Source organism: Rana temporaria, chromosome 4 (genome assembly GCF_905171775.1).
Source record: "Rana temporaria chromosome 4, aRanTem1.1, whole genome shotgun sequence".
Classification (NCBI taxonomy): Eukaryota; Metazoa; Chordata; class Amphibia; order Anura; family Ranidae; genus Rana; species Rana temporaria.
In genome coordinates, this window is record NC_053492.1 from 209,495,157 (window position 1) to 209,511,088 (window position 15,932).

Consider the following 15,932-nt stretch of genomic DNA (forward strand, 5'->3'; position numbering starts at 1 on the left):
ACCTGTTTGGGGTATATATCTAAGGTTTACAGTATCTTGACTTCCATAGATGACAAACTTCCTTATATGGAAAAATGGGAATAGGATATAGGGGAGGTCTTAGATCCTGCAGAGTGGAATAGACTGGCACAAGGGGCTGCAAAATCAATTATACCTCCCCAAAAAGGTTGATTTCAAAGTATTAATGCAATGGTACAGGTTCCCTGCTAAAGATGCCCAATGGGTACCGGGAGCCTCCCCCCTGTGTTTTCAGGGGTGCGGCCAAGAGGGAACAGCGTACCATGTGTGGTCGATATGTCCAAAAGTACAAAGATTTTTGATCCGAATCTACGATTTTATTTATATTCTCACAGGAAACAAAAGTCCCCGCAACAGGCACTCCTCGGACACCCTGTGGGGGGAGCCCCAAAACCCATCCAACACCTAATTTTTTTTTTTTTACGGCAGCCAGAATAACGATCGCAAGATCCTGGAAATCCCCGGTGCTGTCTTTTGACCTCTTAAGCCTCGAAGGACCATTTTCATCAGTCCAAACCGATGGTGTGTAGGCCCCATAGGTTATTTTACCTTAGGTTAAAAAAATGGCAATTTGCTTTAAAATTTAACCTATGGATGATAACCGATAGGTCAAAACCGATCGTTAGTATGCAACAAAACCATTGGTTAAAAACCCGCGCATGCTCAGAATCAAGTCGACGCATGCTTGGAAGCATTGAACCTCGTTTTTTTCAGCACGTCATGTTTTACGTCACCGCGTTCTGACACGGTCGGTTATTTAACCTATGGTGTGTACGCACGACGGAACATCAGTCAGTTTCATAGGTTTACCTAGGACAACTGTCCTTCAGACCGTTTTCATCGGATGGATTGATCGTGTGTACAAGGCTTTAAAGAGCATGTTATCCTGGATAATGTTAAACGAATGCCTCTCTGTCATCTTGCAGGACAAGCTTTCCCAGTTTGAAAAAAACTGGGACCCCTGGATTACATACCTGACGGGGTTAACCTCATCTGATATGAGGCTACTTTCTTAGTGCCCCAAGATGGGCTGGTGTCTCTTTCACTCTCCTCTATCCCCTTCTTTTTCTTCTCCTTTTCTCATTTTCTCCTTCCTCCTACTTATTAAACCCTTTGATAGTTTAAGGCGTGTTCTGTGACCGCTGGTCAATTGCCATTGGTCCCACTCCTAGTTTGTGGGCTGTGTTTTTAAACATAATGACTAGCTACTATGATCAATTCATGCCTGAGATGGCCCCTCGTCTTAGATGACCATGCAGTTCCTCTTCGGAGGATCACTCCTCATAGCCCAAAAAGCACTACACACTACGGTTCCTTAATAACCAATGCTTTAGGTCAATAATGTTATGTTCCGGTACTTCTCTCTATACTGTAATGTATTGTTTTATATCTGTATGGTTTATAGCTGTAATAAAAACTGGAATAGAAAAAAGCAAGTGTGAGATGTTTTTTTGCCTGCAATTGTAAACTTTTTTTCCCCCTGAAAATGTCAGTGCTTAAAATCACTGCTCCTGGCTGCATTGATATATTTTTAAAAATACATTTTACATTAGTGCAAATGTTTCAGGTTAATCTCTATCATTCAACTTAGCTAGGCCAATACCTGGTCTTCAGTTCCTACTTTCAACATACAATTTACATATTTTTGCCTTCTAATAGTGGTGGTTTTTGGCAGCAAGGTTCTTCAATCACCACTCTGAGCCTGGAAAATTTTTATCCATGTTGTTTTGGGGACTGTTGTAGTTCTGTTGCCTTGTTATTGCCATCCTTATATTCATTGCTTTGCCACGTCCCATGGTGTATGAATAAGTTGCCTGTGTCCTGTACTGTACTCCAAGGTATGGAATTTACAGACAAATCTAAATCAATTTTTTACGTTGGGTGATGCCAACAGTGCCATTGCCCAGATCATAAGGTGACTATATTGGTGAAATCATTAGTGTTTTTGCACCTATCGAATAGATCTCACAATACACATTCAGTGGTATATTTAGAGGACCAGGAGGTGCAAATAAGAGAAGTCCATTACTATGGCTTTTAATTGCTTCAAGTGTTTGCTCTTATTAAATATTTTTACTTGGGTTCAGAAATACTTTGTTGATGGCATGTATTTTGCTATTCTTTTGTAAAATTGTATTTAATTTTGCCTTTTTTAGCACCAGTTTGAAGCTCACCAAGAGGAAGGCATGGTGATTTCTCACATGGCAGTGGCTGGAGTAGGAATCTGGATTGCCTTTACATCTGGCTCCACATTACGTCTATTCCACACAGAGACATTTGAACATCTGCAAGATATTAACATAGCAACTCCAGTCCACAACATGTTGTCAGGTAGCTTTTACATTTATTTACTGGGGCTTTAAATGTTCTTATAAATATATTGCATCAACATAATGTTTCCATGTATGTTCTTCATCTTTTTACAAGGTATGAGTGATATCCATATTATTTAAACATCACAGCCATTTGTACCACATGTTTTGCTATCTTGCACAAGTATTTCATTCTTTCCTTAATTTTCCAAGAAGTCAGTTACCCCTATGTGCAGGGCTCAAAACAAATACATCACTATTGTTGGAAGTTTACATTAAAAAAAAGTATGGAACATTTATGCTCACCTAGGTGGATGCAGCATCATTCTGACTCGGCAATGAGAACTGATTGATCAAAGACCGCCGATAACTCAACTGTCTCAATCCTGAGAACTGAGCAATCAAACCCTGCTGATCGCTCAGTTCTCCCCCTCCATTCTGAGCAGAGAGCCATGAATGTCAGTCACTGGCTCTCTGCCCTGCCCCTCCAGGGCTCACTGGGCTGTGGAGGGGGGCAGGGGCTAGCTCAGGCTCTCATCGGATCGCTGAGAGGCTGAGCCAGGTGCAGGTCCAGGCATCGGGTCGAACTCCGATGAACTTTAGCCTGATGTTGACTGAAATGGGTCTGAGGAGTGCAGAATGAACTCAACTCCTGTCACCTACAGAAGTACTGTATACTTCTGCTTTAATAATGGAAACAATAGATAAAGTAACTGTACAGGCTCCCTGTATTTACAATCTTTGCAGGTTATAGGCGTGCCACAGTGCACCACAACAAAGAATGGGTATAATAGCACCTCAGTTTAAAAGCCTGCAAGTTGCTTAACCACTTAAGGACCAGACCAATATGCTGCTAAATGACCCAAGGGGTTTTTACAATTCGGCACTGCGTCGCTTTAACAGACAATTGCGCGGTTGTGCGATGTGGCTCCCAAACAAAATTTGCGTCCTTTTCTTCCCACAAATAGAGCTTTCTTTTGGTGGTATTTGATCGCCTCTGCGATTTTTATTTTTTGCGCTATTTACAAAAATAGAGCAACATTTTTGAAAAAAAAAACAATATTTTTTACTTTTTGTTATAAGAAAAATCAAATAAACTAAATTTTAGTCAAACATTTATGCCAAAATGTATTCAGCCACATGTCTTTAGTAAAAAAAAATCGCAATAAAAAAAAAATTAGCTACCTAGCGGCAACAGTGACACTAATACAGCGATCAGAAAAATTATCGCTTAGTGACACTGACAATAGGGAGTGAAAGGGTTAACTAGGGTGGTGATCAAGGGGTTAAAACTTTATTAGGGGGGGTACGGGGGCTACCCTGAACCTAACACTAACTGCCTGTCACACTAACTGTCACACTGACACTAAATCTCTTTGATAGAAAACTGGATGTCTAAGAGTTATCTTAAATTCAACAGCTCCAAAACAGAACTTCTCCTGTTTCATGCCAGTCGCAAGAGTCAACTGGCTACAACCTGGACACCCCCGCCCATTCTGGGCCAAATCATCACCCCTAGCTCCAAAGTCAAAAGTCTCAGGGTCATTTTCGACACCTACATGACAATGGATGCACAAATAGGGTCAGTAGTCAGCAGTTCTCACCATCTGCTGCGCCTACTACGCAGACTTATTCCATTTATCCCTAAGGAAGACGTAGCAGTCGTGGTGGGAACAATTGTGAACTCCAGACTGGATTATGCAAATGCCCTTTACCTCGGACTGCCAAAATACCAAATCACTCGCCTGCAAGTCGTTCAGAATACGGCCGCCAGACTTGTGACTGGGAGAAAAACATGGGAATCAATCTCACCTTCGTTGAGAACCCTTCACTGGTTGCCAGTAAAGGACAGAATTGCTTTCAAAGCACTCTGTCTGACACATAAGTGCATCCATGGGAAGGCTCCGCAATATCTTTGCAACAAGATAGAACCCCACAATTCCAATCGCCTTCTGCGATCCACTAAACAAAACCTGGTCAAGGTACCCAAAGCCAGATACAAGTCCAAAGGAGAAAGAAGGTTTGCATTCCAAGGTCCAAGACTATGGAACGCTTTACCAACCAGCATTCGGTTGGAGGAAAACCACCTGGCCTTCAGAAGACAGATTAAAACTCTGCTCTTTTGATGTCAAGAGACAGGAACAATCAAGCGCCCAGAAGCGATTCAGTTCGCATGTGCCGCGCTATATACATTTTTCATTCAAATGCAGTGATCAGTACATATATGATCACTGCATTCAGTGACACTGTGACAGGGGGGGGAGGGGGGGTGATCGGGGGGGTTAATGTGCCTATGTGTAGTGTGTGTCAGTGTAGTGTTGTGCAGACTTACTGTGTGATGTATTCTGTCCTCAGCGGCGGTTGAAAATACCGCCGAGAGGAGAGAATACATCACTTCCCCCTTCCTGTGTTTACACAGGAGGAGGAAGTGACACACGGGGGAGCGCTCGCATTGGCTGTGAGCGATCCGGAGGGGGCAGACAAAAACGAACAGCCGCACCCTCGTCCTGGATCGCTCGTGAAGCCACGGGAACCGCCGCATGTACCGGGGGGGTCCCGATCGGACCCCCGACCCACGTCTAGGCAGGGACGTACAGGTACGCCAATGTACCTGTCCGTGCCATTGTGCCGACGTAAATGTACATGAGGCGGTCCGGAAGTGGTTAAAGTGGTTGTAACCGTAAAAATATTTTAAAAAAATGCTTCTGTCTCTTTAGGGCACGAGATATAGCACGGTACTTATGCCATGTCAATTGTCCCATTCTATGTTCTACAATACCTGGCTGATCCTGTTAGTTCCTTTCTTCCCCTCTATAAACTGACCACATTTATTATGGCTGCTGATCTCTGATAGCGTGCTCAGTTTACGTGCCTCCATGATTCAGCTAACTCCTCAGCATCTCTGCAGGACAGCAGAGCTCTGCAACTTAGGCGATTTTCAATTCTAGGAAAACACATGCATTGTACTGAACAGGGACCTAAAACAGACTCAAAGTAATTAATACATGTCACTTTAAGATATTGTAGTACAGTGCTCTGAATAAACAGTGCTGACAGTACTGGAACAAACCGATAGGAAATGGGCATCCTTGACAACATGCTGGAAATTGTAACACTATGCCATGTTTGTTACAATATTGTTTGCCATATTCTGAGCTACTGAGGGGCCATACAAGTACAGGTCCACGATTGCTGAAAGGATTTTCCCTAACCCTTTAGAAGCTATTTTAATCCTATTATAACAAAAAAAAAAAAAAAATTTCACCTACCACATTGATTCTAAATTCTCTGAATTTATCCATATTTTCCCATTATTTTGGCAATTTAGAAACTCTCAATTTTGTATGACTACTTTTGCAATAAAAATATTTTCTACTGATATGGAAATTTACGGGGAAACTGGAAACCTCTTTCTGTTTTCCATGTGTGTATTGTGCTTATCCTGCCTTTCTGTTTGTGAGCAGGTGACAGGGTTATCGCAATATAACACATGTATGTTTTTTTTTAGTTTCCCCTATTTATCTATCTTTGAAAGGAAGAAGAAGGGAAATATTTGGTCATTATAACCATAAATAAAGCAAAGGGATAGCTATCATATCCAACACATACCCTGTTATTGTTGGGTGGAAAATTGCAGGGACACATAAGCTGTAACACAAGGTAGGCTCATTGTTTTAGAGCAAAATACATAACATTAAATTGATGGAAGCAGCATGTAGACTTTTACTTAGAGACTATTTTTTTCAAAGTTTCGTTTTATAGAGCTCATCCTTGGGGTACATTGTATTCAGCAGGCACAGTATGGGGATATCTATGTGGCAAAAGATAAATGATCAGAGATTCAGTTTTTCCAAATTATATTTCTTATATAAAGTGTTATTCAGCACAACCAAAGCAAAAACAGGTGAGTTTGATGAGATTGTGGGATGGTGAGGTGAGTCAGTTCAAGCATGTTATAAATCCTTAATTAAAATAATAAAAAATAAAAAAATCCTTCATACCCCATATTGAGAACTCCCCGTCATAATTTGTGACCCTGGTCCACCTTTAATTTTTCCAGCATCTCCTTTTTTATTCTCCATATTATAAAATAATATTAAATCCAGCAAGAATGTGAACTTTGCATAATGGCCACAGCACCAATACACTCCCTTAGTGTTAAAATAAACTGTCAGTTTTTTTAACTCTCCAGCATCTACCAAAAACTGAAATATCAGTTTAAGCTGTACTTTATGCAGATATAAAAATACATGAGTTCATGTGTTTGGCCCGTTCATTAAGGGCACACGGGCGCCACCTCCCCTATCCATGCCGCCGCTCCTCCTATCTTTGCGTCCGGCCTCTTGCAGGATGCCAGGTGCATAAATTACAGTGGTGGGGGTGTTTCTTTGAAGCACCGATTAGAGCCAGAGGCTCGAATAGGCTTAAAAACAGGGTGGACTCCAGGCGAAAGGAATGCGCTTACACCCAGTTGTGTTATAGAATAGCAAATGAATATTTGCTATTATAACACTGGCCCCCCTTTCTTTCCGGCCAATAAGGAAGCGGGTATGAGACCCATCACAAGATTGGCTGAAAGGAAAGGCGATCCTATCGGATACATAGGAGGAGGGGAGAAGCCACACGGCAGAACCGAGGAGGAGAGGACACAGGAGCCAATACCCGCTGCCCAGATGCCTGCTGCCCGAATGCCCGCTACCCAGATGCCTGCTGTCCGATTGCCCACTGCACGGATGCCCGCCACCTAGATGGGGGTAAGTGCCGGACAGGCAGACAGCAAGCGGAAGGGGGGGTTGTTGAAATGCCGCTGGCGTTTCTTTTCCTGGCTGTGAAATCTACAACTCTGAAAAAATATACAATTCACATTTAGGCTTTAAATGCTATATTCAACAGAAGCCCCATCATCTATATAGACAGCACTGACCTAAATGCAGTAAAATTCAAATCTATTTTCCTGGTTAGTTTTGGGGTGTAAAAAAAAATCCATCTATGCTTGTGTGAATTGCTCTTACTTCATGAGATTCACTACATAATTCAGTGTGATAACTAGATAAGGCCATTCTTTTTGCTGCTTCTTTTCTTCAAATTAGGGTAATTTTAGATATATTTAATTAATACTCTCATTGGTTAATATTCTACCAATTTAGGGGCTTGATTGGATGAAGGCATTGTGTATTGAATCAAAAACCTTGAATTATGTGATGAGTATTACTTGTCTATTTTTTGAATGCAACTACATTAAATGATGTTTTTTCTTCTAAAACAATAAAGAAATAAGCAATTGCCTGTTAACTATGAAAACATGTTCTTTAATGTGACTTTGACTCAGACGGGCACATTGCCCCAGTCCCACACAATTGTCTCCTCTCAAAGCATCTTTGTTACCAGGAGTAAATAGCGGTATTCTTTGTAAACAGTCTGGAAAACCGTTGAAGGTTTTCCTTACTTAACAAAGCTGCCACTGTGCAATTGCCAGTTATTTAGCTTCTGCAACTTTCTAATTTTCTGACTGGGATTTTTGTATTATTTAGATTGAAAGTACAGCCATTTACGTAAATGTTAATATTCAATAATATTTCTATATGTGTCCTTTTTTTTATTATTATAATTGTACAGGCTTTATATAGTGCCAACAGTTTGTGCAGTGCTTTACAAAATAAAGAGAAACGTACATTTACAATACAATTCAATACAAGACAGTTCAGAGGACCCTGCTTGTGAGATCTTACAATCTAAAGTGACCCTTTGTTTTTTAAACATTGGCCCGGATTCAGAGAGCAATTGCGCCTACGTAACCATAGTTACGCAGCGCAATTGCTGACTTGCTCCGGCGTTACGAATGCTCCTGATTCAGGAACATCGTAACGCCGACTGCAGCATAAAATCTGCGTGGCATAAGGCTCTTATGCCACGCAGATTTTAGGCTGCATTCTTGCGATGACCGCTAGGGGGCGCTCCCATTGTGCTCAGTGTATAGTATGCAAATTGCATACTAACACCGATTCACAATGTTGCGCGGGCCCTGCGTACGCAAGTTACGGAGTTTCCGTACGGCGTCTTTAGCGTAAGGCTGCCCCTTCTAATAGTAGGGGCAGCCAATGCTAAGGTATACCCGCCGTTCCCGCGTCGTGAAATTTTAATTGCACGTCGTTTGCGTAAGTGATTCGTGAATGGCGCTGGACGCCATTCACGTTCACTTGGAAGCAAATGACGTCCTTGCGACGTCATTTGCCGCAATGCACGTCGGGAAAGTTTCCCGACGGAGCATGTGCTCTATGCTCGGCGCGGGAGCGCGCCTAATTTAAATGATTCCCGCCCCCTACGGGATCATTTACATTAGGGGCCCTTACGCAGGGCAATTTTAAAGAGCGCACACGCAATTTACGGAGCTACTGCTCCGTGAATCGCGCGCAGCGCAGATAATTTGCGGGGGCGCAGGGCAAAAACGCTGCCATGTGCCTCCGTAAAAAAGGGGCAAATTCTACCTGAATCTGGGCCATTATTTGCAAATGTAAACCACGCTGCTATTTCAGTATAACAATTGGGGAGTTTCTTTCACAGCAACACTCTACCACCTTTACAAATGGTATTTTAGCTTTAATGCAAATAATTTTTAATAGAGGATCCATATAATAGTATAGTTGTAACATGAGATTCTAGGAGATTCTTAGTAGGTCACCACTAATCTTGAATGTTGAATACCATACATAGGATGATTTTTCAGGATAAATAAAAAAAATGCAGGTACCTTTTAGCCATGATAAAAAACAAACAAAAAAAATCTGGTTAGTTGTTTATGCCACTTTGCAGTTGTCTTACTAAATTAAGCCTAAAGTGAATCTATGGGTTGGATATCTATGGTAAACTGGAATTGAGATGATAATGCAAGCTCCTCAAGATGCTTGTGTGCACACACTGACTGCTTCCAGACCACAGACAACCGCAACCAGATCTATTTTGGTGTTGCTGTACCTGGCCCTTCAACTACTAGCCAAATCCCCACTGACAAGTGACACCACCTCTGAAATAATGTGTTCAATAGGAACCTGCAATCTAAAGTTTTATATCTAAGAGTCTTGGTCCCTGTTTGCTTAAATGCTTGCCTTGATTTTTTAGGGTACCAGAGAGTTCTGGAAATTACTTGTAATTGTAATGCAGACACTGTAAATCTTGCCTCAATAAAAATCTACCTCCTCTCAGTCTCACCAGATCAGCTGCAGATATAGACAGGTTCCTTACCAATTTAATATTTTTTAAGTTGAATGGTGCTCAAGTGGCCCCGCTGGATACGTTGATCACTGAGGAGGCTATAAAGGCAACTGTTGCAAATGTATCAATAGGTTAGGTCTGCAGCTCGGATGATTTACCCTTAGAGGTGTACAGCAGGTAGCTAAAATACTTTTCGCTGTGCTGGTATACAGTATGTTCAATGCTGTGAAAACTTTTTTTTTTTTTTTGCATATTTGTCACATTTAACCACTTCAGCCCTGGAAGAATTGGCTGCTCAATGAGCAGCCCATTTTTGGCGATACTGCACTGCGTTGTAGCAAAGAAAATTTACGTCCATTTTTCCCCACAAATGGCTTTCTTTTGGTGGTATTTGATCATCTCTGCGGTTTTTAATTTTTTGCGATATAAACAAAAAAAAACATAAATTTTGAAAAAAACACAATATTTTGTACTTTTTGATGTAATGAATAGCCCATTTTTTTTTTAGTCAGTTTAGGCGGATATGTATTCTTTCACATATTTTTGGTAATAAAAAAGTTATAGTGTCTACAAAATAGGGGATAGGTTTATGGCAAATTTATTGTTATCATTTTTTTTACTAGTAATGGTGTCAATCTGCAAATTTTATCGGGACTGCGACATTAGGGCGGACATATCGGACACTTTTGACACATTTTTGGGACCATCTGCATTTATACAGCAGTCCAGTGCTATAAAAATGGACTGATTACTGTAAAAATGTCACTTGCAGGGAAGATATTAACACTAGGGGGGTGATCGGGGGGTTATAACTGTGTTACCTATGTGTGTGTTCTAATTGTGGGGGATGGGACTGACAATAGAAGATGAGAGATTGTGCTTCCCAGCTTGTAGGAACTCACAATCTCTCCTCTCCTCACAAAACTGGGATGAGTGTGTTTACACACACACGTCCCTGTTCTGCCTCTTGACCTCTTGAGGTCATCGCAATCACTGGTCACAAGCATCAGCACCTCCGCTGTGCAGCACCTGCTATCCCGCTTAAAGGGACCGACGTACACCTACAGTGGTTCGCGGGATCGTGCCGACCTGCCACCGTATAAAGATGGTGGCTGGTGGCAGAAGATTTTTCATCTTAATGCATTCTATGCATTAAGATGAAAAAACTTCTGTGTGTAGCAGCACCCCCTAATTACCTACCAGAGCACCTTCTCTCTCCAGCGATGTCCACGATCCCCTCAGCCATCCAGTACACACCTCCTTATTGACTGAGACAGAGCAGTGGCGCTATTGGCTCCTGCAGCTGTCAATCAAAGTCGGTCAGCCAATCAGGGGAGAGAGGGGGCAGAGCCAGGTCAGGGCTCCATGTCTGGATGGATACATGGAGCTCTAACTTGGTTTGGGTGAACCTTGTAGAAAGTTGCTGGCTGAGGGGAACTCAACGAAGGGAGGGACCAGGAGCAGCAAAGAGGGACCCGAGAAGAGGAGGATCCAGGTTGCTCTGTGGAAAACCAACTGCATAGAGGAGGTAAGTATAACATGTTTGTTATTTTAAAAAAAATGACTTTAAATTACTCAGATCGTCAAACAAATCTTATTATTACACAAAGATAACCTGAATAAATACAAAATGCAGTTTTTAAATGATTAAGGCAAAAAAGCTGTCTAAATATGTGAAAATATGTGAAAAAGTACTGTATTTATAGGCGTATAACACTCACTTTTTTACCCTGAAAATAGAGGGTAAACTGTGCCTGCGTGTTATACGTGGGGGGCTGTGGAAAGTTTTTTTTCCTGAAACGTCCCTCTTAAAGTTAGGGTGCATGTTATACACCAATAAATACGGTAATTGCCCCCTAAACCTAATAACTGGTTGTGCCTCCCTTGGTAGCAACAACTGCAATCAAGCATTTGCCATAACTTACATAGTCTTTCACAATGCTGTGGAGCAATTTTGGCCCACTCTTCTTTGCAGAATTGTTTTAATTCAACCACATTGGAGGGTTTTCCAGCATGAACAGCATTTTAATTGGATTTAAATCCAGGCTTTGACTAGGCCACTTCAAAATCTAAATTGTGCTGTGTTTGAATCATTTGGAGGTGGACTTGCTATTGTGTTTCGGAACATTGTTTTGCTGCATAACCCAAGTGCACTTGAGCTTAAAGGAGTTGCAAATAAAAAATAAAGATGGTGGCTGTTTACAGGGTATAGAGACATAATAGTTAACTGATTCCTTTTAAAAACGATTAAAAATAGATAAAAATCAATCATATAATGTACCTGTAGTTTCTAGTTTCGTTTTTGCATGTTGTTTCCTGCCTCTCTGCCCTCTACCTTACAGAGCATACAGAGCCATAGAGCAGTGATGGTTTGGAAAACGAAACTAGAAACTAGACACACAGTAATCACACCTCCTTGAAGTTAGTGACCACAGAGAGAAAGCTCCCAGCACTGTGGTCATCAGGAAACAGACAACCAGGTGTGGAGATCAGAGAAGAATTTACAGCAACTTGAGAGCAAAAACGAACAATGAGGACATGAAAACGGCACTGCATTAAGGCAAAGGAAGCTATTAAGATTTAAAAAAAAAAAATCCTTTACAAACCCTTTAAGGTCATGAACTGATGGGTGGACATTATCCTTTAGGATTTTATGGTAGAGTTCAGAATTCATGGTTCCCTCAATTATTGTAAGTCATCCAGGTCCTGAAGATGCAAAGCAGCCTCAGACCATCGCGCTACCACCACCATGTCTGACTGTTGGTATGATGTTCTTGTTATGAAATTATGTTTTCGTTTTATGCCAGATGTAACGGGACGCACACCTTCCAAAAAGTTAAATTTTTGTCTCATCAGTCCACAGAATATTTGCCTAAAAGTCTTGGACAATTAAGATGTTTTTTGGTAAATGTGAAATGAGCCTTTATGTTCTTTTTGGTCAGCAGTGACTTTGCCCTTGGAACTCTCCCATGGATGCCATTTTTGCCCAGTCTCTCTCTTATTGTTGAATCATGAACACTGATCTTACCTGAGTCAAGTGAGGCCTGCAGTTCTTTAGATGTTGTTCTGGGTTCTTTTATGACCTCCTGGATGAGTCGTCGTCATGCTCTTGAAATAATTTTTGTAGGCCGGCCACTCCTGGGAAGGTTCACCACTGTCCCAAGTTATCTTCACAGCCACTGCCTGTGGTTCACTGGAGTTCCAAAGCCTTAGAAATGGCTTTTAAACCCTTCTTAGACTGATACATGTACAGTACATTACTTTATTTCTTATCTGTTCTTGAATTGTTTAAGGTTGTGGCATGATGTATGAATTTTTGTGATCTGTTAGCATGCTTCACTTTGTCAGACAGCTTCTATTTATGCGATTTCTTGATTCAACAGGTCTGGCAGTACCCAGGCCTGGTTGTGGCTAGTGAAATTTAACTCGGCTTTCCAAATAATTGTGGTTATTCACAGTTCATTCATGATTTAGCATGGGGGGGGGGTTACTTTTTCACACAGGGTCAGGCAGGTTTGAACAGCCTTTTTCCCTTAATAAATTAAATAATAATTTAAAAACTGCAGCTTGGATTTACTTGGGTTATTTTTGTGTAATATTCAAATTTGTTTGATGATCTGAATCATATAAGTGTGAGAAATATGCAAAAAAAAAAAAAAAAAAAATCAGGAAGGGGGCACATTTTTCACAGCATTGTATATAGGGAAGTATTTAAAAGAGGTGTATTTCCTGATTCAATGTATAATGCCGCTGTTAATTTATTGCTTAGACCAGATAAAGATCCCACAGACGGCTTGTCATATAGGCCGATCTCTTTGTTGAACCTAGAATAAAAATTATAGTGAAAATCCTAGCCCTTAGGCCTAGTACACACGTCCGAGAATCTCGTCACGAAAAACCCGTCGTTTTCCCTGACGAGATTCTTGGCAAGAAACTCTTGCCGCCGGAGTGTACTGACTGTTCTTTCAAAAGAACCGCGGTTCTCTTGAAAGGAAAGAACGTGGTGACATCATCGCGTATGACGAGCATGCGCTCGTCACATTCGATGTCGTCGCCGCCATCTTGCTTCACCCTACCTATACCGTGGAAGCTTTCGCGCATGCGTCAAAGTCATTTCGAGCATGCGCAGGTTCTCTTTTTTTTCTCGTCAAGATTCTGGCCAGATTTCCTGACGAGAATCCTGAATGCCTCGTACACACGAACTGGAATCTCGGCAAGAATCAGTTTTCTTGCTGTTTTTTGCAGAGCCGTAGGTACGAGGCCTTAGACTAAACACAGTCATTCTTTCAATTGTCCGTGATGACCAAACTGACTTTACGATAGGAAAATTTTACATCTATAAATAGTATTATAATAATTGCCATCTCTTGATACCTTCAAAGCATTTGATTCCATAGAACTTTCTTCACACGGTTCTTAAACTCTTCAGCTTTGATTCCCGGTTTTGCAAGTAGTTTGTAGTTTTTTTTATGCTCATCCGTGCGCCAAAACTATTGGTGAATGATTTCTGTCCCCTTCTTTACCGTTTCAAAGACATACACAGCAAGGGTGACCTTTTATCTCCTCTCCTGTTTGCAATAGGAATTGAATCTCTAGCTATCAGGATACACTTCTTCAATTGCTTTAGATCACTTACCTTAAACAGTAGTATAGATCAAGTGGGCCTTTACTCTGATGATATTGTATTACTGATGATCTATTCTTACATTGATGATCTAATATAGCGCGAGTATATATAGGACACAGATCAAACCCTAAACTTAGCTATCCAAACCAGAAAAACGGTTGGTACATACTCAGGTCTCAAAATCAATTGGCAAAAAACTGTCCTCATGCTACTGACCTCTAAGGCCTCGTACACACGACCGAACATGTCTGCTGAAACTGGTCCGCGGACCAGTTTCTGCGGACATGTCCGACCGTGTGTAGGGCCTACCGGACCGGATTCCTGGGCTAGCGGACAGGTTTCCAGCGGACAAAAGTTTCTTAGCATGCTAAGAAACTTGTCCGCTGGAACCATGTCCGTCGGACATGTCCGATGGTCAGTATGACTCATCGGACATGTCCGCTGGTTATGACGTATAACCAGCGGCCCGAAATCCCGCGCATGCGTCAAATTGATTTGACGCATGCGTGGAAGCATTGAACTTCTGCGTCAGAGAACGTCGGTGTCGTATACGTCACCGTGTTCTCTGTCCGCAGGGATTTTGGTCTGATGGTGTGTACACACATCAGACCAAAACATCCCAGCAGACATGTCTGATGAAAACGGTCCGCGGACCGCTTTCATTGGCCATGTCTGGCCATGTGTACAAGGCCTAACCTTTAGATTGCCAGTCCCACTTTATATCCCCTCAGGTTAGTGAGGTCTTTTAAATACTTTGGGATAGTCACTATGTGGGATGCCATTGCTATTAATACAGACCCCTATTATAATTTGTCAAGCATAACGTATTGATGTGGGTTAGGCCACCCTATTCAGTAGGATCAACTTAATCAAAATAATCCTTTTGCTAAAGTGTTTATATGCTCCATTATATATTCTGGTGATGGCACTAGCTTACTGGTCAGTTATAACATCCAAACACGTTTTTTTACCGCGTTTTGCTGCGATTTATGCTGCGATTTTTGCTGCGTTTTTTACCGCGTTTTGCAGCGTTTTTACTGTGATTTTGGACAGGAAAAACGCCCAAATCTGCCTAAAAAAAGTCCCATAACTTCTTTGAGCTTCAGGCGTTTTGGAACTTCTGGCTTCAGGCGTTTTGTAGTGGAGATGTGAACTATCGCCATAGAGAATAATAGATTTCTTCCCCTACAGCGTTTTGTAGCTTCAGGCTTTAAGCTACAAAGCACTCAGGTGTGAATGGGGTCTGAGTGCTTGCTTGCTTGGTTACACCCCCCCCCCCCCCCCCAGGGGACTGGCTGAATTTCAATGAGTGTATGGCTTTCTCTAGTGGCTGCAGCAAAACAGCTACAGCCGCTAATTAGATTATTCTGACAGTGGCGATTGCTGCTGTTCAAATACAATGCCCCTGTGGGCAGATTCCAGATTCATTCGTGTGAATGGAGGAATCTTTTTTTTTTTTTTTGCAGTGGCTAAAATTAAACCATTAAACGGCCAGCTTCAGGAAATCTTGTATCAAAGAATAGGTCCTGCAGAGGGCAGCACTGGATTAATGTGTAGTAAGTATTGCAGCTAATGATTTTTTATTTTATTTTTTTAAACCTTCAAGGAAAGTTAAAAGAAAAAAAAAAAAAGCTTGGAGTTGTTCTTTAACCTTTATAATAGCTATAAAAGCATTCACTGTCCAAAGAATCCAACATAATATAAATTATGTTTATTTTTTGCCAACCAGTTAGGTGTTTCACACTATGAACTTTATCATCTATTAA

General features: G+C 41.5%; 1 protein-coding gene across 1 annotated transcript in view; it reads left to right on the plus strand.

Moving 5' to 3' along the window:
* The window catches only part of ARHGEF10 (Rho guanine nucleotide exchange factor 10), a 212,574-nt gene that overhangs the window by 169,857 nt on the left and 26,785 nt on the right, over nt 1-15,932 (plus strand). Inside the window, exon 27 of the mRNA XM_040349804.1 lies at nt 2,175-2,349. Within this exon, the coding sequence (XP_040205738.1) occupies nt 2,175-2,349 (175 nt within the window). The remainder of the gene's footprint in view (nt 1-2,174; nt 2,350-15,932) is intronic.